The sequence below is a fragment of the Perca fluviatilis genome, chromosome 3 (assembly GCF_010015445.1).
Source record: "Perca fluviatilis chromosome 3, GENO_Pfluv_1.0, whole genome shotgun sequence".
In the NCBI taxonomy this organism is placed as follows: domain Eukaryota; kingdom Metazoa; phylum Chordata; class Actinopteri; order Perciformes; family Percidae; genus Perca; species Perca fluviatilis.
The window spans coordinates 9,582,237-9,606,114 of NC_053114.1; the positions used below are offsets into that span (position 1 = coordinate 9,582,237).

Below are 23,878 nucleotides of genomic sequence, written 5' to 3' on the forward strand. Positions count from 1 at the left end.
GTTGTTTATTTGTCTCAGCTCTTAAAAGTAGCAAAGCAGTATAACTGCGTTCTGATGGTTGCATGCTCAGTGAGGTCTTCCCAACAATGTGCTACTCTCCAAAGGTTGAAAATGCAGGCGTGGAGTTGTTTCACTATAAACAACAAGGCCCATGTTTATTGCAATGAAGGACTAGTAAAATTAATTATAAAATTCTGTCAGCCAGACCTCTCTTCATTAATAAGCTATATCAGCCTGTCTTGTTAGCTTCTCCCCACTGTTCCTTTACAATATTGTGTTTTCCACTCTTTTCTACATATTGTATCACTTCCTCCAGTGTTCATCGGGCTGTGGTCCAGGTGTTCACAAGCGGACGGTGTCATGTACAAACCCTCAGGGTCTGTGTGATCCTCTGTCCCAGCCCACTCAGGAGGAGCCCTGTGAGGACTACTCTAGATGTTACGAATGGAAGACTGGAGACTGGTCCAAGGTACAACTACCTTCAAACCCCATGGTTCATATATAGTTAAAACCTAATTAAGGTAAAACACTTCCACACTCCACTGTGTTCATTCCTAGCAATTTACTCAGCATTCACTCCCCAAGAAAAATGAAAAAATAATTAACTTTGTTTAGGCAGGATATTATCGTCCTATAAAACAAGTTTCTACTTTTGGCTGGTTACAGTATGAAATATGACTTGCTAAAGTCGAGACATCAGTAAAAAGAAGTCCAACAGTTCTAGGAACACAAGCAGACAGGTTGGAAACAAACTAACAGTTCATCCAGATGACCTAAACCACTTCATTTCAAAGTAAAACTAAATATGAGTTCATCTGAAATTATGTTAATAATCCCTCATTGTACAGGGAAACTGTGTGCTCAACTACAGTAAATACAGTAGGTCAAAGCTGAAGCAAGAAGTGGATCTGTAAACTGTGCTGGATGTTTACAACAGACAGTTTACGTATATGGTGGAGGTTGGTTTCCAAAATGTCTGATCATCTGACGTTTGACTTCTTTTCAATAATGTGATGATGATAAAAATAAGATCCAAGTTGTAATAATACCGAATTATCCCTTAAAGGAGACCTATTATGCTTTTCCGTATTTTCTGTCATGTCTATAATGTTACAATGTTAATTTTCATATTAAACATGGCCAAAGCTTCAAATAATGAGATAAACGTATTTTCAGAGAAATACCCGAGCAAAAACCTCAGATTTCCCACTGTTCTGAACGCTCCACTTTCAAGGTTTTTTCTACTCTCGGAGCTGGATTTCTATGATTGGTCATTTGCTCATGGCAGGCTACTGAAGATTTTTTTTAAGGCTAATGTTACTGCAGTATTTAGAGACAGAGAAGCTGCAATCTTGGCTACCAATGTTGGTCATTTCTCCCAAATTTCGGGTCACATTACTGCTGGAACATGTCCGGCTGTGTAGTATTTGGTTTAAAAGCCTTTATCTGCGATTTTTGATGGTAGAAAGTGCTGCTATACTCCATTACTGTCCACTGCTAACGATTGTAATGTTAGTTTCCTGCTAACGGCAGGGAAACCTGCAATCTTGGCTGCCAGTGTCATTCAATTCTCCCCAATTTTAGGTTGCATTACTGCTGAAACATATCCGGTTGGGTAGTATTTGTTTTAAAAGCCTTTTTTTCATGGTAGAAAGTGCTGCTCTATTCTATTACTGTCCACTGCTAACTATACTGTAGAAGCTGCATGCTAACGGCAGGGAAATATGAAATTTTGGCTGCAAACCAGTCGCGGCTCCTGAAAAAATTCTCAAGGGGGACAATTTTTCTGATAATGATTAAGGTGACCCATTCAGTGGGTACATTAAGAATCCGAAAGATTTCCCCTCTAGCTACATAAGTTACAGGTGGAAAACTGTTAGAAATTAGCATCCAGGAGCCTTCATAAGCAAAAATGACATGGCTCCACAATTAATTATTCCACTTATTCATTACTTACATTAATCCAATGTTGTGTGATGTAAAATAGCTAAACAGGACACATGTTTAAAAAGATACGTATAGTACAAAGATTTCAGTTCCACTTAAAATGGGCAGAGATGCATAAAGTCTTTAGTGTTTAAGTTAGCCTTTGTGTCTCACCTATACCTATACAGTATACACAGTATATAAAGTAAGATAGATTACACTACTGGCCATATATAATGAGAATAATAATTTAATAATAATTTCTAACACAAATGCAGTCTCCTTTCATGCCTACATTTTTAAATAACAAAGCTCTGCTTTGAGAATGATCAAATTATATTGTTTAATCTTACCTTATGGCCTGCACACTGCTTGTGAAGCTGTCAATGGCACGTTTGATGAAGACAGCATCGATGTCCTTCTTCTGGAGCCTCTGGTACAGAATATCGATGTGGGGAATGATTTTGTGAAAAAGCCACAGGAAAAAAGTGAAATCTTCATCATGTAGCATCCTCATGTCGCCAGATGCCTCTCTCACGGTGGGCCGTGGTCTCGTCCGCTTGGATGGCTAAGAAGTTCGCCGACTTCACCTCCTCCACAATATGTTCCCTCACGACCGCTAGCATACACTCCAGTAGCTCGTTTTGAATCGTCTTTGATGTGCCCTTGAAAACTTCAGCATTTTTAAGATGCTCATCAAACACCTCATCTAACTGGTCTAACAGTTGACCAGTCCAAGACAAATACCAGGGTTGGTAAATTAAACACTCCGCAAAACTTCACATACTGGATTAGTCGGTTGAGGATGTGGGGGTTCTTGTATCCCTCATACAGTTGATGGCAATGTTCACTCTCCCCAAGGCAGACAATCTCAAACAGCTATCCATGTAGGTCTTTGGCAGCTCATGTTTCTTTATCTTTTCTGAAAGATGGTGCATGTCTGTTACACCATTCGCTGTCCAAGCAGTGCTGTCTGCCGTGCCGCCTTCAGGGTGAAAGAGTAGGCAGGGGTAACAGAAGACTGCATTGGCCACGTTGCAGCCTGCTAGCCAGGTTTTTCGTTCGTACCAATTTTTTGAAAATCCTTGGGTGTAGGACTTCTCCCTTTAGTAGGAACCAGTTGAATGATTAAATTTGGTCTTTGAGGTCCTAATTGTTTCATTGCCAATTTATCCTGATTCGTTCGCCGACAAAAAGGAACTTATTTCAAAGAGACAATCGAGTTGCACTGAACGCTAGCCATCTTGACAGTAGTACGTGATTGATTGACGCTGCTACCTGCTCTTTTCTTAGTTACGTTCATGGTTACGTTATGTGTGACGAAAGTGCGTAAGTGCAAGTCCTCCCGGAACCCATAGAGATTGTGTTGTATTATATATATATATATATATATATATATATATATATATATATATATATATATATATTGTATTGCTCTGATATTTGAAAAAAAAAAATTTCACATGAGAGTCTATGAGAGACTTCTGGGGTGGGGTCATTTGAAGCACGACTATAGCCTGATTGGACATTTAATGGCAGATCAGACGTATAGATTAGAACACTAATTACGACTTTTGCCATGATAGAATTGGATAGGAAAAAAAATCCCTTCCTTTTCACGTTTGGCAGTGCGTTGCCCATATCGCCCTAATGAACACACTGCCCCTGCTGCCAAGATTGTGAATTTCTCACCAATTTTGGGTCACAATACTGCTGAATCATGTTCGGTTGTTTAATATTTGGTTTATAAGCCTTTATTGGTGTTTTTCACGGTACAAAGACCTGAAAGCTGGCCAATCAGAGCAGACTGGGCTTTTTCAGGAGGGGGTCTGAAAGAGCATCTCATACAGAGTGTGAATACAGGTGCAGCAGCCATGGGCAGTATGAGAAAAGTAAAGTGTTTATTTAACATTAAAGCATGTGAACATGTCTTGGTAGAAACACAAAATACAAGTATGAACCTGAAAATGCTATATAATAGTTGCTTTAATATTTTTTAAATATTGAACATATTAAGCCCAATATTTTCAATTCAATTTTATTTATAGTATCAAATCATAACAAAAGTTATCTCGAGACACTTTACAGATAGTAGGTCTAGACCACACTCTATAATTTCCAAAACCCCAACAATTACAGTAATTCCCTCAAGAGCAAGCATTAGCAGTGGCTATCGCGACAGTGGCAAGGAAAAACTCCCTTTTAGGAAGAAACCTCGGCAGACCCAGACTCTTAGTAGGCGGTGTCTGACGGGCCGGTTGGGGGTGTGATGAACAGTGGCGACAATAGTCACATTAGAGGTCACAGTGACTTCGAAGGTTATCGTGGAAGTTCATGTCATAGCAGGGCACATCGTGTCATACTGAGTAGTGCAGTCCCCTATACCGGATCCAGACTACTCTGTGCATAGGAACATCACAGCAGGGCGTTGCGGGATGTAGCGTGGCGCTGCAGAGCATGGGTGGATGCGGCGGATGCAGCAGGACGCAGCAGGATGTGGCCGGGAATTGCAATTCCCGGCAGCATAGCTCTGCGATTCTCTGCAATTCCCGGCCGCAAGAAGAAACATAAGGACTCCGGGGAGTAAACTCCCCAGAGCTAGATTAGTAACAAGCAATTCTGGGACAGGATGCATACAAAAGTAACAAGTAGAGATGAGAGAGCAGCTCAGTGTGTCATAGTGTCGACCGGTGTGGCAGTTCGCTGAGGCGTTGCGTCGCTCGCTGTGGCTGAGCCAACCCCTTTTTATTGCCTTCCCCTCAAACCCCGGTCCTACTAGTGCCCTCTTTGCCGTACGGACGAACGCCAGTTGCCCGTCAGCGGGGCGGATGTTTTGACCTATACTAAAAAGGAGTTGCTTTTGACGCTTCCCTGATTAATTTAGTTTATAGAGACACACAGCCCTCGGTCTACGGAGAAGCCCCTCCCGGATCAGGGAACCCGAAGGCAAGACAAGAGGTTAGATACACACTACACCAGACGTCCCCAAAAACACGGGCTCTTATCCCCCTGTATATGACAAGCACTGCCCGAGGGGATCTTTAAAACCAATGATTTTTCTTTAGTACTTACGGTCTGTCAGCCGTCCTCCCAGGGTCACGGAGGTCCCTTCCTTCTCAAGGACGCCCGCCTTGCCCTTCTTGGTCGCCGGACTGAGAGCGGGGGATGCTCAGAGGCTCTGACCAGGCCGCGTGGATAGGGAAATGCACTCCCGCTAGGAGATAACAGGAGGTCTGCGTGTCCAAGTCGATCCCCGCCGGGAGGCAACTCTCCACGGGCGGTTAAAGAGGAGTCGCTAACCCCCGTAAGGGGGGAAACCCCACCCGCTTGACAGCGGGCGGTACGATCCCAGAGAAAATAAAGAACTGGCAAAGATTGGCTCCCCTAGTCTAAAATCAGACTCAGGTGATTTTTATTATTTTGTGACAAAAGCATAAATTAAAAGCAAGTGGTCCTCTACAAAATAAAACTAAAACTAAGAATAAAGATAAAGCCTCCGCTCTAACAGAGGTATTTAAGGCTGCTTCTCTTTTCCTCCTGGCCCTGTCTCTCCCACACTCATAAACGAGCAGGTAATCTCCTTCTTCGATGTCGAAGAGGGTAAATAAATCTTCCCCACAACGCAACGAAGAGAGCGTCTGGGTAAAAACTAAGAGAGAAGAGACCTTTTTAGCAAAAACACTCATATTTATACACAAAAAACATTTTACTCCTCCCAAAGTTATCCAAAGGGATGTACTTTATGTACTTCCTTGTCCTAGTAAGGTAATATAGGAAACACTTCACAAAAAACGCACAGTAATGAACTTAATGAACTCTACAGCTCGTGTGCTGTGTATGGCCACACATGTGCCTTCAGGACGCACACACACACAGATGCATGCACCCATCAAGGCCGCAGCTTCTGCCTGTGCCCTTCTTATCTGTCTAGGTACTTTCCTACACCTTACAGTTTCTTAAAGAAAGCTCTTTCTGTCCTAAAATGCAAAAACAGATCAATATGTAAGCAAAAGACAGATTTAATATATAAGCAAGATATATGTTATTTTTTTTTGGGGGGGGGGGTTCAACACACACACTCTAAGCAATGATATAGTTTGCTTTTCAAAACACATCTATCTAAGTGATTATATGGTTATCTTGTTAATACTGACAACGCTATATATGTTGTAAAGCAAGAAATGACATGGATTCTGATATTTCTTCGTTTTTGAGTTTTCATCTGGCCTTGCGGACAACAATAGGAAGGAAACAGCCTCCCCTGCAGTCTAGAATTATAATAGCATAACTAAGAGAGGCAGGTTAAAGAGAGGTGCCTGGTCGGGCTAGAACTCTCCCCAACCGGATCGGGCTGTACTGGCCTGCCTCCCTCTACTCTCGCTATATTATTAATTATACAGTATATAAAACTGATGACTACGAGGAGAAGCAGGTGGGCCGGGTTAGGTGGACGGTGCAACTCCTCACTCCCTAACTATAAGCTTTATCAAAGAGGAGGGTTTTCAGTTTACTCTTAAATGTGGTGACGGTGTCTGCCCCTCGAACCCAGACTGGGAGCTGGTTCCACAGAAGCGGAGCCTGATAGCTGAAGGCCCTGGCCCCCAGTCTACTTCCAGAGACTCTAGGAACCACAAGTAGCCCCGCATTCCGGGAGCGCAGTGCTCTAGTGGGACAATAAGGTACTAAGAGCTCTTCTAGGTATGATGGTGCTTGACCATTTAGAGCTTTGTAAGTCAGGAGGAGGATTTTAAATTCGATCCTAGATTTCACAGGAAGCCAATGCAGAGAAGCTAATACAGGAGAAATATGATCTCTTCTCTTAGTTCTCGTCAGAACACGTGCTGCAGCATTCTGGATCAGCTGGAGAGTCTTAAGGGACTTATTTGGGCAACCTGATAAGGAATTGCAGTAATCTAGTCTAGAAGTAACGAATACATGGACTAGTTTTTCAGCATCATTTTGAGACAGGATATTCCTAATTTTGGCAATGTTACGAAGATGGAAAAAGGCTATTCTTGAGGTTTGTTTTAAGTGGGCGTTGAAGGATATATCCTGATCAAAAATAACTCCCAAATTTCTGACAGCAGTGCTGGAGGCCAGGGCAATACCATCCAGAGTAGCTATATCTTTCGAAAACGAAGTTCGGCGGTGCGTTGGTCCTATCACAATAACTTCAGTTTTGTCTGAGTTTAACATCAGGAAATTGTGGGTCATCCAGGATTTTATATCCTCAATACACGTTTGAAGTCTTGCTAACTGACCACTTTCATCTGGCTTAATTGACAGATATAATTGAGTATCGTCTGCGTAACAGTGATAGTTAATTGAGTGTTTCCTAATAATATTACCTAGAGGAAGCATATATAAGGAAAATAGAATTGGTCCAAGCACTGAGCCTTGAGGAACGCCATGGCTAACTTTAGCGTGCTTGGAGGGTTTATCGTTAATGTTAACAAATTGGGATCGCTCAGAGAAATAGGACTTGAACCAGCTTAGTGCGATTCCTTTAATGCCAACTAAGTGTTCCAGTCTCTGTAACAGGATGGTATGGTCAATAGTGTCAAATGCAGCACTAAGATCTACTAAAACAAGAATGGAGACAAGTCCTTTGTCTGCAGCTGTTAGAAGGTCGTTAGTAATTTTCACCAGTGCCGTCTCTGTGCTATGATTCTTTCTAAATCCTGATTGAAAATCATCAAATAAACTGTTGCTATGTAGAAAATCACATAACTGATTAGCAACCACCTTCTCAAGGATCTTGGATAGAAAGGGAAGGTTAGATATAGGTTTATAGTTTGCTAACACCTCAGGATCTAGGGTGGGTTTTTTCAGAAGAGGTTTTATCACAGCTATTTTAAATGACTGCGGTACATAACCTGTTAATAAGGACATATTGATCATATCTAGTAGTGAAGTGTTTACCACGGGTAACGCTTCTTTGAGTAGCCTCGTTGGGATGGGGTCTAAGAGACAGGTAGATGGCTTAGCTGAGGATATCTTTAACATTAATTGTTGAAGGTCTATAGGATAAAAGCAGTCTAAGTATATGTCGGGACTAGTCGTTCGTTCTAGCGGTCCTGCATTTTGACCACAAGATAGATGATTCTGTGTTTTTCCCCTATGCTGCACCTTTGAGTAGATGTTTCTCAATCTGCTGCCACATAACAACCAGTCAGCATCTGGACTAGCTGTACTGACACCTACCATTGGCTTCCATTGTATTCTTATGTTAGGAAAGGAGACATTGGATATTTTCTTTCCACCTAATGCCACTGTGTTGAGATAAAATATTTTTTCAAACTGTAGCCAGAATAGCTCAGTTGATAGAGCAGGAGCACATATTTAGAGGTTTATGCCAAACCAAAATACAACAAAACTAAAATCACACCTTGCTTAGTCACTCTCCTCTAATTCTTGTGATGTTTAGGTCATTAGGACTGCTACTTGTGCTGCTGCGTTTTTTCCATAGGTCTATAGTCGATGACTTGGCTTTGTTAATCCTTGCTGTAGAGAGCTCAACATAACTATGTCCAAAAAATATGCCAACCACTGTTTTATACAAAGCGAGTGGGGGGGGAGCCAGCGTTGAGCTATCATTTTCTTGGTCGCAGTTGATCCAGCTATCCAAATTTTCTTCTGTCTCCCAAGCAGATGTAATTTAGAGTCATCATTAAGTAACAAAACACTCGGGTCAGTAGGAATTCAACATCCTATCACATCAGATATTATTGATGCTGTTTTATTCCAAAACTCATGCACCTGTTCACACTCCCAGACCACGTGCAGGAAAGTTCCAGTTTGTTCAGGTTGGCAGAATGTGCAATGGGGAGTAGGAATGGCTTTAGAGACGTATCTCTTCTGAGGAGTCCAATATGTCCTATGGCATATGTTGAAACGGATCTGCTGGTGATTTGGGTTTATGGAACAGTGGGAAATGTTGTCCCAAACTGTCTCCCAATTAATTACGTTCCCCTCCGAGCTCAACTCTCGCTCCCATTTCTTTAGTATTGGGAGTTCTCCTACAGATACTTGCATCAGTTTAGCATAAATCCCGGACACTAATCCTCTCATCGGAGAATCAACAAGCCAATGATTGGGTGCATCTCAAGACTGTTCCCCCATGGTACTCCATAACATTTTAGGGCTGATCTTAAGCGAAGATAAAGGAAGAAGGATGTCCTAGGGACCTCAAAGCTAGCTTTCAGGTCTTCAAAACTTAACATATCTTCGTCATTGAATAGCTGGTCTAGAGTATAAATACCTCTGTCACTCCACTGGTTATAAACAAATGGTTTGTTACCAGACATTAAGTGTATGTTGTGCCAAATTGGGGTGTTCAAATGCCACTTATTGGAATAGCATAGTTGCTCCTCCACCTGTTTAAAGTTGGTCAATGTGTTGGTGATAATAGGGCCATAGGCTAGCATACACATTTTGGACACACACCTGTAAAGGCAAGGTCTTGCAGTCTAAGACTTGCAGTGAGGTTTTGCTCTATTTCTCTCCATGGGACTGTAGATGAGGGGTCCATCCACACTCTGAGGGCCCGTAGCTGAAAGCCTCTGTGGTACACTTAAAGTTGGGGAGGGCCAGGCCTCCCGTGTTTGTGGTACATTGCAGGGTAGAGAATTTTAGCCTAGGTTGTTTATTATTCTATATATACTGCCGAATTAAGGTATCAAGTTTCTTCCAAAAATTTATCGGTGGGTATAAGGGGATCATTGTACCTAAGAAATTCACACGAAGAACTATGTTAATTTTAACAACAGCAATCCTGGACCGTAGTGATACTGGCAGCACAGACCAATTGGCCAGATCCCTTTGAATACTACTTAATATAGTTTCATAGTTGTCCTGGACAACTCGCTGTAGGGATGCGTGTATGGTGATGCCCAAATATGTAATTTTGCTTTGGGTTGGTATTATAACACGACTGGCTGAATTCAATAAAAGAAGAGTAGATTTATTCCAGTTAATTTTATAGCCGGAGATTGAGCCAAATTCGTTGAAGATCTTAAGAATTTTTGGAATACAGTCCTCAAGATCAGAAATGTACAAGAAAATATCATCCGCAAATAATGATATTGAGCTGCTATTGGATTTAATCTGGACATTACATATTTTATTTTGCCTTATGGCTTGGGCTAATGGTTCAAGAGAGATTGCAAACAGCATTGGGGAGAGCGGGCATCCCTGTCGTGAGCCCCGCTTGATGGGAAATGGCTGAGAGTGCAAGCCATTGGTTGAGACTATGGCTGTGGGATTCGCATATAAAGTACGTACCATGTCAATGAATTTGGCCCCCAAAACAAGCCTCTCCATTACTTGCCACAAGTAGTTCCACTCTAGGCGATCGAAAGCCTTTTCCGCGTCCACTGATAAAACTGCTGCCGTTGTTGGGAGGTTTTTGGCTTCTTCTATTACATGAAATAATCTGCATACATTGTCTGCAGCATGACGCTTGGGTATAAAACCTGATTGGTCGGGGTGGACTAGCTTCTCGATAAAGTGCTCTAAGCGGAGAGCCAGGACTTTGGAATAAAGCTTAATATCAGTCCTGATGAGGCTGATGGGCCTGTAATTTGAACAGTCCGTAGGATCTTTGCCCTTCTTTGGCATAACAGAGATCAGCGCAGTGTTGGTGGAAAGTACCCTTCTCTATAGCTGAAGTTAAAGCTTGTAAAATGGTAGGTCCTAATATGTCAAAATACTGCAGAAGAAGCTCTGATGGAATTCCATCCAACCCCAGTGTTTTCCCTTTTTTAACTATTTTTAATGCAGATTTAAGTTCCTCTAACGTTATAGGTCGACCCAGTTCTTCTGCCTCCTCTGGGTCAAGAAGAGGCAGATTTAGCTCTTTTACGAACTCCTGGTACTGTGTCGGATCGGAGTTGCAGGAGGACTCATACAACTTTGAGTAAAAGGATTGAAAAGTGACGCTGATATCCTTAGGATTTGTTACCTCGGTCTGTGCGGATGCTGTTGATAGTAGCTCTGGATTCGCTTTGTTTTATATTCAGAGCTAGCAATTTGCTTGGTTTACAGCTGTTAAAATAGTAATTTTGCCTCACTCTGTGCATTATAAATTCAGCTTTCCTTCTTAGCAAAGCATTTAGCTCTGCTCGATTTGTGATTAGAAGAGTATGTGTAGATTTAGAAAAACAAGTCTTAAGAGATTATTCTGACTATTTACAGCGTTCTTCCAACTCTGCAATCCTTGCCTCTCTTTTCCTCTTCAAGTTGACCATGAAGGAGGATGTGAAATCCCTGATAAACTCTTTAGTTTCTTGCCATGTATATGCGGGATCAGGAACTGAGTCGGTGTTAATTGATATAAATTCAGCCAGTTTGGTTCTAAATTCTGCATCAAAAGCTGTGTTCTGGAGAAGGGAATTATTAAATTGCCATCCACTAGATCTTTCTCCTAACATATCGCAACAGAAAGTGGTTGTGGTCAGACAGAATTGCTGGTTCTATTGCTATCGTGTGGAACATTACCTTAAGTTCACTGGAGCACAAAATATAATCAATGCGGGAGTGGATGAGGTGATGTGTGGAAAAGAAGGTGTAGTCCTTGCTAGTAGGATTGTGCATCCTCCATATTTCTGTAAGATGGTGGGATTCCACATGTGCTTTGAACATGTCTGATATATGTTTCTGGGCTTTGGTGTGGTTGACCCCTGATCTATCCTGATTTAAATCTAGTACTGCATTCATGTCTCCCCCTATAATTAATGAATATTCGTTGAGAGAGAGCAATTCATTGGTTAGAAGCAGGAAAAAGCTTTCATCATATGTAGACGGTGCACATATCGAAACAAAGGCTATTTTCCTACTCCTTATCGTGTTACATATATAACATATTCTGCCTTACTGCTTTTGTCTACGGTGAGGGCGCATTTCCGCAACAGCAACACAATAGAGCCCTTGGTTTTGGTGTTGTCACTAGATGAGGCAGCAACCTTAAAGTATTTATTTTGTAGACGATTTACATCTCTTTTACGTAAATGTGACTCTTGTATGAGTGCCACATCTATGTTCTTCCTTCTTAAATAGTCCAGGAATTTAGCTCCTTTGATCGGCCCGTTTAGCCCGCTGATGTTAACTGAAAGGATTGAAAGCTCAGCCATATTCAAAATTTACACGCATACATGTCTCGAGTACCCTACAGGAATTTGCTGAAAAATATTTAGTAAAGGTTGAAATGTTAGCTCTGAGCAAGGTGTGACAAAAACATATAATATGACAAAAAACAATAAATCCCCTAACCCTCTGAGACCGCAGACCCCCTCCCCTATTTGTAAAATGCGTGACCACATCAAACGCAGTTTGCGCCAAACTCCAGCTCCATACTACACCTCAAAACTACACCTCCTCACAGTCACCGGTCAATTGAAACAGGTCTAGTGAATTCTTATGTTAAACATGAACAATATTGGTTTCCGGTTCCGCTAGCGAGAGGATGGCAGCTTAATTTGTTAGCTCCCGATGGTGTCTTAAAAATATACCCCTAAATTACTCTTTTTGCTAATACCTGGGAATTTTTGTCAAGATGGAAAAGGGGGTTTCTACCAGAAGTAGGAAAACCGCAAATTTGGTTGAGGATGAGACCACTTCGAGCCATAGTGACCTAGGCAACTCCCCGGAGATAAGCTCTCAGGGCGGCGACACACCTGAGCCTCTGCAACGTATCCTGGACGAACTACGTGAATTTAGAAAAGATAATAACGTGCAGCTGGCGGACATTAAACAAGAAATACAAGGCGTGAATGACAGACTGGATGAAGCGGAGGGTAGAATACAGGAAACAGAGACGGTGCTACAAGCGGCATCGATGATAATTTAGAGGCTAACCCAACGCCAAGCTAAGCTAGAAGATAGGCTGATAAACCAGGAGGGTCATTCACGTAGGGAGAATCTGCGGATTTACAGTATACCCGAAAATAAGGAAGGGGCCGACGTGGTTCATTTTCTGGATAATTTGTTTAAAAAAGAGCTAGCCCTTTCGGAAGACCGAGATTTGGGAATTGAACGAGCACATCGAGCACTGACTCAAAAGCCAGACAGTGCGCAGGGCAAGCCCCGCTCTATCGTGGTAAAGTTTGGGAGCTACCGCACAAAAGAGGAGGTTCTCCGGAAAGCATGGATGACAAAAGAAGTATTCTGTGACGAAACGCGTTTCTTTGTTGACCATGACTTTCCAGTTGAAGTGCTTAAAAAACGCAACGAGTACACGGGTGCCAAAAAAAATGAACGTATCAGGTTTCAGACCCCATATCCTGCGAAGATGCGGGTGTTTTATGAGGATGGCACCCGTCTCTACCAGGACGCAGCAGAAGCGACAAGAGATATGGCAGCTCGCGGATTCCCTGTCGCCGTCGTACCGTCCGCAGCGGTCCCGGATCATGAGGAGATTCAACTCTTGTCTTCGTGGCAGACGGCGAGAAAACGACGACATGTGCGGAGCAGCGTCCAAGAGCTCGGTGCAACAGGGGACAATACACAGAAAAGCCATCACGCACGATTCAAGGAAAAGCTCCAGGGATTCAGATGACCACCTACTACTGAGGACTGATGCTTCAAGGTCACCTCATAAAGTCGGATAACTTTAACTAGAGGTAATTCATTTAAAGGGCTCCTACTTCCCTTTTTTTTTTTAAGTTAATATAATGAAGGGTCGGGACAACCAAATTTTGAGTATGCTTATGTTTTGTTCAGCACAAAATCTTGCTAGTGTGTGGACAATATATAGGGCCCCATCTCCGCGAAGAGGTGGGAAATCTCCCTATTGGGACCTAGACTATTCAGGGCCTTGCAGGGCTCTCTTGATACGAGCCTCAACCTTGGAAACACGTGTTTTATTTTGGTTTCATCATGGTAATGTTGTCATTGTTTACTTTGTCCGTTATTGTTTAATACATGTTCTATGGGAGAGATTTTGTTGGTGCATAAACTTTATAAAACTGGACATGGCGCATGGGGGAGTTATTATACAGGGTCACCAGATAAGAAAAGTATGAATATACAGGACGTTAAGATAGTATCACTTAATGTGAAGGGCATTTCAAACCCAGTTAAGAGAAGTAAAATTTTATCAAAAATGAAACGGGAAAATGCTCAGATTGTCCTCTTACAGGAGACGCATCAATCTGTAACAGAACATGAAAAAATGAGAAGATTGGGATACACAAGGGCTTATTATTTTTCCTATAATCTGGTCGAAGAAGAGGGGTAATAATATTAATCTCACAAAAAATACCTTAATAAGGAAGGGAGATATATAATGGTTACTGGAAAGATAAATAATGCAATAATCACAATATGTAATGTTTATGTTCCTCCTGGAAGCAGTTTTGGTCTGTATAGGAACATGTTCGATTTAATGGTGAAAGCAACAGGAATTGTAATCTGCGGGGGAGACTGGAACCTTCGCCTTAACCCTGAATTAGAGGGTTCAGACATCCAAAAAGGTACCTACTACATCACTACATAAGAAAGTTAACAATCTCATGGTGGAATTGGGCATACTAGACCTTTGGCGAGACTTCTATCCACTAAGACGTGACTACACTTTTTATTCATTCCCTGGTAACACATATTCTAGAATAGATTATTTTTTTGTGTTTAAGAGAGATCGCTCCAAAATAAGTTTTTGTGATATTGGCTCTACGGACCTGTCAGATCATGCTTCTGTTTCTTGTGGGGTCCATATCAGTGATAATCCACGTAAAACATTGTGGAGATTGAACACAAGTGCTTTAAACAATCCATTTGTGGCTCAGATGAGAAAGGAAATAAAACTGGAGAACGATAAGGTAGAGGTTGATGCGGTAATAGTGTGGGATGCCTTAAAAGCAGTTATTCGCGGGAAAATTATATCTTGGTGTGCTTACAATAGGAAAAATAAACAATTAAGACTTACTGATCTTAACAAAGAATTAAAAAACCTTGAAGTGCAACACAAAAGGGCACCAACCTCTAATTTGCTGACCAAAATTAAGAAAATCAGAAATGAAAGTGACTTATTATATACCAAAGAAATAGAAAAAAAGATGATTTTTGCTAAACAAAAATACTATGAATCCGGACCTAGATCGGCTAAAATTCTTGCAAGGAGGTTACAAAAACAAAGAGCAGATAATACCATATACAAGATAAAGCATCCAGCTTCCAATATTTTACAGTATAAACAAGAAGAGCTACAAAATTCATTTGAGAATTACTACAAAATTCTGTACTCACAACCACCGTTAGAGAATGAACAACATATTGAAGCCTTTCTTAAATCTCTTAATTTACCAACTGTCTCGGAAGAACATAATACAGTTTTGACTGCTGCAATAACTGAAATCGAATTAAATGGTGCTATCTACAGGTTGAAGGCAAATAAGTCACCTGGCTCAGATGGCTTCCCTTCAGATTGGTATAAAGCATTTCGAACTGAGCTGTTACCCAGCCTTCTAAGGGCCTGCAATACGGTTCTTAAAGATTCAAAGATGCCGCCCAACTGGAGGGAAGCAGTCATCTCTATTATTCCCAAAGAGGGAAAGGATCTTTCAAAATGTTGATTATAAGTTATTTACGGCTATTTTTGCTAAAAGATTAGAAAAAATACTACCCCAGCTCATACATACTGATCAAGCCGGTTTCATCTTACAAAGACAGACTCATGATAATATTAACGGTCATTGCATATTATGGATCATATAGAACAGAATAAATCAACAGCCCTTTTGGTAAGCCTCGATGCAGAAAAAGCCTTTTGGCTTTCTTACACAAAGTTCTTGAACAATTTGGCTTTCATTCAAATTTTTCTAATGTCATACAGACACTGTATGACAAACCATCCGCTCAAATAAAAATTAATGGCAATCTTTCAAACACTATTACATTACACCGAGGCTCGCGACAAGGGTGCCCCATCTCCCCTTTACTCTTCGCTCTCTATATCGAACCCCTCGCACAATGGCTGAGACAGACAGGAAGTATCAGGGGAGTCATAAGGTAACTCTGTACACAGATGATATCTTGATATATTTAAGTGACCCTTCTAATACATTTCCTGATTTGAACCTCTTACAAAAATTTTGTAGTTATTCTGGTTATAAATTGAATGTACAAAAGACTCAATTGTTGGCTTTTAATTACTCCCCGACATGTCTTACTGACAAATTTCAGCTAAGATGGGATAATTGTTCATTGAAATATATAGGTATACACTTACCAAATAATGTTTCACGGCTTGCAGAGATGAACTATGGCCCCCTCTTGATAAAAATTAGAGAAGATATCAAGAGATGGAACTCTATTTCCTTTCTTAGTCTGAGTCATAGAATTGATTGTGTGAAAATGAATATCCTTCCACGATATCTTTTTTTATTTCAAGCCCTTCCTATAGAAATCTCCATAAAAGAATTCTCAGAAATGGATAAAATCATTTCTCGGTTTATTTGGCAAGGGAAGAAACCTAGGGTTAAATTTAAAACATTGCAGCTCTTGAAGGGGGAGGGGGGAATGGGGTTACCTTATTTTAAAGGATATTACTACGCAGCCCAAATTAGACCCTTTATTAACCTATGTTAGCCAGGTGGAAAGATATTGAACTCTCAATCATGAAGGACCCTCCGATTCACGCATTACTGGCCTGTACGAACCTAGACAAGCTTATAAAGGATACTCAAAATCCGTGGATCAAAACCCAATTAAAAATTTGGAATAAAGTAAAAGGAGAGTATCAGTTAAATGATAAAATACAGATAATCCAATGGTGTGCTTTTGACCCTGGTTTCAGGCCAAATTTGACGGATAATAGTTTTAAATCATGGATTTCCAAAGGTATAACGACTTTCTATTCACTCACAGAAAATGGAAAATTAAGGGATTTTGAGGGTCTGAAAAAGGAATACCATCTTGAAAACTCAGATTTTTTTCGATACCTGCAAGTACGCAATTATTTTGAACATAGTATTAAACCTAAAACAGACCTTAATGACCCAATACTAAAAACGATTTTGGTTGCATACAAAAATGCTTCTGTTAAGGGGGTTATAGTTTTACAAAGGTATCTTGGTGAAAAATACCCACTCCACAGACTACATAAAAGAAAAATGGGAAAAGGAAAGCAACGTGTCAATATCTACAGTTGACTGGTTAAATATATGTGAGTTTAAATGGAACTGTACAAACTCTCATACATGGCGTGAGTTTAATTGGAAATGTCTTATTCGTTTTTTTATAACACCGAAGCAAAAAGCACACTTTGACCCAAGTGGTGCTAAATGCTGGTGGCTGTGTGGCGCTCGGGAGGCTGATCACTGGCATGTGTTTTGGGAATGCCCTAAGATCAAACCATTTTGGGCAGAATTTCACAAGATCTTAAATACTATACTCAACAATTAAGTACCTTTACAGTTTTCCTCTCTTTTTTTGGGGAATTGTGAGTTCCTGGCCAGAACTGCTGATAAGTATTTATATGCCATTCTTACATCTGCCTGCAAAAAAGCATTTACAAGACGTTGGCTGCTTCCCGACCCTCCCACAGTCTCAGAATGGATAGATATCGTAAATGGGATATATGTAATGGAAGCAATTACCTTTTCCATTCGTCTAAAGAAAAGTAAATTTGTTAGTCTGTGGTCCAAATGGGTCAAATATATAAAGCCCTTAAGATCAGACTTTGTAGAGGTGCTGAATTAATGATCCTGTGCTTTTTATTTATTTCTAATTTTTTTCTGAAAAAATGAATGAGTTCAGAGTGCAGCTCGTGCTATATCCCCTCAGAATAAAAAGAGGGATAAAAAAAAAATCATCTTTTGGAATTGATCTTAATGCCTAATTGAAAAAATGAGGAAAGATCCAACCTTTGAGAACGCCAATTTTCTTTGTGAATGAATAATGTATCGTAAATAAATAAATGTTCTTCCTTAAAATACAGGGGCATACTGTAAGTATAGACACCCCTATGTTAAATTCCCATAGAGGCAGGCAGATGTTTATTTAGTTAGCCAGTTATTTCATGAATCAGGATACTATGCATCCTGAAAAATAGCTTGGTCTTTGGAATTAAAATATCCCCACATCATCACATACCCTTCACCATACCTAGAGATTGGCATGGGGTACTTTCCATAAAATCATCTCTCAATGCAAATCAAACCAGCTATTAGGCTAACTGAAATAAAACCATGCCAATCTCTAGGTATGGTGAAGGGTATGTGATGATGTGGGGATATTTTAATTCCAAAGACCAAGCGAACTTTATCAGGATGCATAGTATCCTGGATTCATGAAATAACTGGCCTTTAAAAATAAAAATCTGCCTGCCTCTATGGGAATTTAACATAGGGGTGTACTGACTTATGCCCCCTGTATTTTAAGGAAGAACATTTATTTATTCACGATACATTATTCATTCACAAAGAAAATTGGTGTTCTTAAAGGTTGGATTTTTCTTCATTTTTTTATTAAGGCATTAAGATCAATTTCCAAAAGATGATTTTTTTTATTCCTCTTTTTAGTCAACTTTAGCATGGGTTCCTATACTCATGCCAACAGGTCAGCTTTCCCTTGCCAGCAAATCGGCCTGTTTGATCACATCCAGAGAAAGCATGGAACTGTGGTAACACTGCAGCTCTTTCCTCACCAAGATCATTAACTACTGGCTCCAGCAAGATCATCCGTTTCTTGTTACCAACACCAGTGATGAAATAGGTGTCTTTGCATAGCTGATGGTACCGTTTAATTACAAGAATAAACGGATGTAGAGTTTTGTTGCCCCTCTTCGTACAGCATCCAGGCAGTCAGCTCATCTTTGGTACTGGTACTTGATAAGAACTGCTTTGCAGACACTTTCCCCACTGGTCTGCTGTCTTCCACATGGTAAGCAGTTGGTTGGTTGCCACCTTGCAGTCTCTCCCGTGTGGCCATCTTCAATGAAGATGGGAGATCATAGCGATCAAACACTACATGGATCTCACTATGCTCTTTGGTTTTTCTGTCCAGTATGGCTATGAAGTGTTCAGCCCATTGAGCACACATTGTGATCCATGGTGGGTTTTTCCCATTCACTGTACTACTGCCATTCCATCTATAACAATTACCTTATTGGTTTGCTGAGGACAACTATCAGTCGTGACATTCTGTTGTTGATCACCAACATCATGGTCATTGCTAGCCTTCTGGTTGGGCCATCTCCTCTAGTATAGTCATGAGCTTGCTCTTGTCTGTGCATGGCAGAAGGGTACCAGTTACTGTGAACAGTGCACGTGGTTGGGAGGTAAACTCATGCTGACCAATGGCTTCTCTCAGGTTGATCTCTGATCGTGATCGTGCAACAATCAGCATACATGCAAATAGTTCTTTTTTTCACACTTACATAGGTTACGGAAGGCCTTACAGATTTCAGCTGGTGCTGGCTATGTAAAAGTCTATTAAACTTGATTAACAGAGATCTCTGCACTTTTTGCTCTGAATGGGTGTATACAAGAACTGTCAGAGCAGGCTAGGCCTACACTCAAGCACACTAATAGGTGTAAATTGATAGTACTGATATTGAAGTATTATTTTTTAAGTAGACATTTTTGAGCATTTTAGGCACAATTTCTTGCTAAAGAGATCAATCATCAGCCTAAAAATATTTTATAATGTTGTATTGTTTATGTGGTCCACTTTTGCACACCTCCATGTAGAATATCTTTACTTTTTGGCACCAAACCCTATGCTACAATACCAGAAATGTGAGGTTTATGGACAAAACACAGAATTTGACCTTTTCTGAATTTGACCTTTGATTAGGGTCACTAAAACCTTCAAGAAAAAATGGAGACATGTTTTTTTTTTTTACTCCTAAGAACCCCTAGAACCAAGATATAATGCTCTCCAGAAATTAACATGCGAAACCCACAAACCCCAAATTAGACACATAGGCCCCCCCTACTATTCACTGTGCTATATATCACTGATTTAAGCACACGTAGCTGCTTCGCCAAGACCCGGTCAATTAATTCCTCCATGTTAGAGAACGTGTCCATATCAGCTGCTCCGTTAGCCACCACTCCATTAGCCACCGACATGTTAGCGAATTTCTCTGAATGAGTAGACAGCCCAGGCGACAACGAGACCCGCTTTTTCGTGCCTGCAGGCTTTTCACCGAGTCACCGTGACAACAGACAAAACGTTTTGGCGTCGAAGAAAAAGCAATAGACCTGGCTATTTAATGAAAAATGGAGGCGAGTGTTGGAGCTCAGTCTATTGCAACAATTGCGGGTGCCGGTCACATGCTTCTCTTCTTGTTTGGATTTTTTGAAGTGGGGTTGTATGAGATACTTATCTATATAAATGTGTGTCAGTAGATGGCGTTTGGAGAAGCAGGCAGGAGTACCGGCACGGAGGCTAAGCAATGTCCTGCTCTGGACGGGGGCAACAGCTAAACACATTTTAGACACCTTAAAAAGGCTCACCTGAAAAAATCTATATCCGTTTAAGTGTACGCTATATTTAGAATATTTTCACCACATTGCCTTGGCATTAGACAGCCCTTTCTGACAGGGAACTGAGCCCGTCCTGCCTGATTCTCCAGCCTGGGGTGGGAGGGGTAAGCCAACCTCCATTTACTGTACATAGGTAATAAGCAGCTCATAGAATCCCACTTCAATTGTTTAACCTGTACAAAAACAGAAATGTAAAAATGACCTGTGTCAGAAGTAAACCCTGTAATTGGCTGTTTCAGTGCTCGTCATCCTGCGGGAAGGGCCTGCAGTCGCGAGTGGTCCAGTGTATGCACAAAGTGACTGGACGTCATGGTAACGACTGCCCAGTGACGCTGAGACCACCGACCTACCGGCCCTGTCACCATGGTACCTGCAACGACAAAATCAATGTGAACACCATTACCTCTCCCAGGCTAGGTGAGGCACTTGTCCCGACTCTGTTCTACACAGGGGGTTAAGGGTTAGGGTTGCCTTGTTCATTCGCAAGAGTACAGATTATAACTAAAGACCTCTGACCAGACACACCGTGGAATAATGAACAGCTTTTCATATTAAAGGATAATTTCAGGGGGGTTTTCAAACCCATTTCCTGACCAAAAATCTTTGAAATTGGTCCAGTATTGACCAAGATCGCAGTGACAAGCAGGCGCGAACCAAGCTGCAATGTAACTTAATGGGGCAATTGTGCAACCTCGATTTTATTATTTTTTTTGCTACTGACAGGCTCTGATTGTTATTAAGTGTCTGACAACATTATTGATCTCACGGGATGACTTTTGTCTGTAGGCAGCTGGTGGAGAGTCTGTTGTTTCACTCTCCACAACGCTGTCTTCGGACAAAAAGTCACCTTGCGAGATCAATAATGTTGTCAGACACTTTTAATAACAATCAGAGCCTGTCAGTAGCAAAAAAGACTAAACTTAAATATCAAGGATGCACAATTGCCCCATTAAGTTGCATTGCAGCTCGGTTTTCGCAAGCCCATCATTGCGATCTTGATCAATACTGGACCAATTTCAAAGATTTTTCAGTCTATTAGACACAAATGCATGGGGAAATGGGACAGGTTGAAAAAGGATGGTCATACATGCACACAGACAGAGATTCTGAATGCAGGACTTCTACTGTGCGGTACTAATAGTTTTACTTAATAAAAAACATTTTGAGTACTTCTTCTACCACTGCCAAAACCAACATACAAATCTGCGGCCACCCCTAAATCATTAACCACCCCTAAAAAACACACCCAATAGCTACTGAAAAAAGATGATGTCAGCGAGAGCATCAAAGCATGTTGAGTAGGTCAGGCTCCCAGGAAGTGCGCCGGGCTTTGAAGCCAATTTTTTTAGTGACCAAACAGAGGAATTGCATCTTCCAGGTCCGTCATGTGATGTCTTGTGGCCCAAAAATACTTTGTGATGCAGCACATTAACTTGCTGCCTCTCTACTATCTCCCCCAGCTGCTCTGACCTACAAATGCATGGGGGACCAGTGGACAGTGCACTGTCGTGTGATCCGAGAGAAGAACCTTTGTCAGGACATGAGGTGGTACCAGCGCTGCTGTGAAACCTGTAGGGACTTTTATGCCAAGAAAATACTGCACAAGAGCTAATGACCAAATGCACCTACTTGTCCTCTACATAACACTCTTTTTTGTAAATGTTTTTAATATTGTTAAATGTTAAGAAAGTATAATGGTAAGAAAACCATTTCTACTGTTGATGGAACTTTTTGTATTTAAAAAAAGAAAATGGCAAGTACACATAAATGTACATTTTAAATGAGCTCATAAACTTCTAGATTTGATGAAAACTTGAACGTTCAATATTTCTTTTGCTGTACACCAAAAAGAAAAAGAAAAATGGGGAGGCCTTTATTTGCACAGAATGATTAAAAATAAGTCCTTGGTTTTGAAGTAGACTCTAGCTTAGTTTCCATCCACTTGTCAATCAAGTTTGGTAAAAAAACTCCAACCATCCAACAGCTTTAAATCGAAAAAAAGCCTGTGTGTAATGATGTCACATGCTGTTTTGTGGTCAAATTGGTATATTGAATTTGAGACATTTTATGGTGTTTCCATTCATTTTCACACTGAATCGCACAACATTCAAGCTGACATTTTGTCTGGCGAAAAACATTTTGCCAGACAAAATGGATACCAACCTACAAATGAGTAATATTGCACAAATTGTAATAGGGCTTATGTGCCAGCTGATAGCGAAATATCAAGCTATAATAAGACAACGACGACGCTATCAACACATTGCTATGATGATGCAGATGCCCGACGACAACGGAGGCGGCCTGTGGTGTGGGAATGACAGTGCTCCAAACTGTTCTGGAAGATCGTGGTTTAGAGACACTTCACGGAAACCCTTTGGTTGAAGCATTTTCGGATTTGACCTGTTGTGTAATTTCATTGGCCAGTCCCTTGACCCAGATAAGCCATGGCCCTCCCGTTCCAATCGAGAAGTGTTTATGCCGTGTGCAATGCCATACGAACGAGGATGATGCGAAGGTGGCGCATGAGATGTCACTGCGTAACTCCAGAGCACACCTTGTGCCACAGGTGTATGGTGCAATAGACGGGACTCACGTCCTTATTAGACCCCCTGCTGAAGGCTGCAGGGATTTTGTCAATAGAAAGGGCTGGCCATCAATCGTACTATCGCATAAGCCATATATCGATTAAGAGAAAATCCGATGAGACCGAACATATAAACTTGTGAGTCGATATTCATGAAATTCAATTAGAATTTTACTGTTTCCATAAGGACTTTTTCATTCAATATTACTTAATTCGCATGAAAAACGTGTGGATGGAAACATAGCTTCTGACATGTCTATCAGATAACATGGGATTATGAGTCAGCCACAGCTTTCCCCCTCTCCTGTCTTTCTTCATTGTATCTTTTACTCTGTTGTACTGTATTACAGCTAATTGTTGCAATTTCCAATAACTTGTAGGCGAAAATAGGTTTATATATAAGTAAATAATAAATTATTGTACTTAAAGGGGTGATAGAATGCAAAACCGATTTTACCTTGTCATAGTTGAAAAACAACAGTTTGGAGGGTAAATAGGACATACATAGAACGTCAAAATTCCATTGCCACCGCTTTCCTCTGCAAATCTAAAAATTTTAAACTGCTGCTGAAAACGGGTAAATCTCAGCAAAGCTCATAGTTGACGTCAACTATGTGGCTGTACCTTATTTGGCTCTAGTCTTTGTCACGCCCCAACATTTACATAGGCTACACCACTGACCTGAGGTCAGTTTAGTCTTCTAGGTCACGCAGATCTCAGAAATTTTATACATTGTTCGTCTGCTGTTTAATTACTAAATTCACTTCTGAGACTTTTTTATGCAAGAAATCAGCTGTGTAGAGGTCAAATATGTGCCGTTTTACGAAAATGGATGGCTAATTGCAAATTTTGTCCGACTGTGTGTCAGAGTTCAGCA

The 23,878-nt window shown here is 40.9% G+C and overlaps 1 protein-coding gene across 1 annotated transcript in view; it reads left to right on the top strand.

Moving 5' to 3' along the window:
• The window catches only part of adamts17 (ADAM metallopeptidase with thrombospondin type 1 motif, 17), a 213,355-nt gene extending 191,129 nt beyond the window's left edge, over positions 1 to 22,226 (top strand). The window contains exons 21-23 of the mRNA XM_039795147.1: positions 317 to 469; positions 20,654 to 20,831; positions 21,875 to 22,226. Coding sequence (XP_039651081.1) covers positions 317 to 469; positions 20,654 to 20,831; positions 21,875 to 22,026 — 483 coding nt within the window. The 3' untranslated portion in view covers positions 22,027 to 22,226. The remainder of the gene's footprint in view (positions 1 to 316; positions 470 to 20,653; positions 20,832 to 21,874) is intronic.
• The last annotated feature ends 1,652 nt before the right edge of the window (positions 22,227 to 23,878 follow it).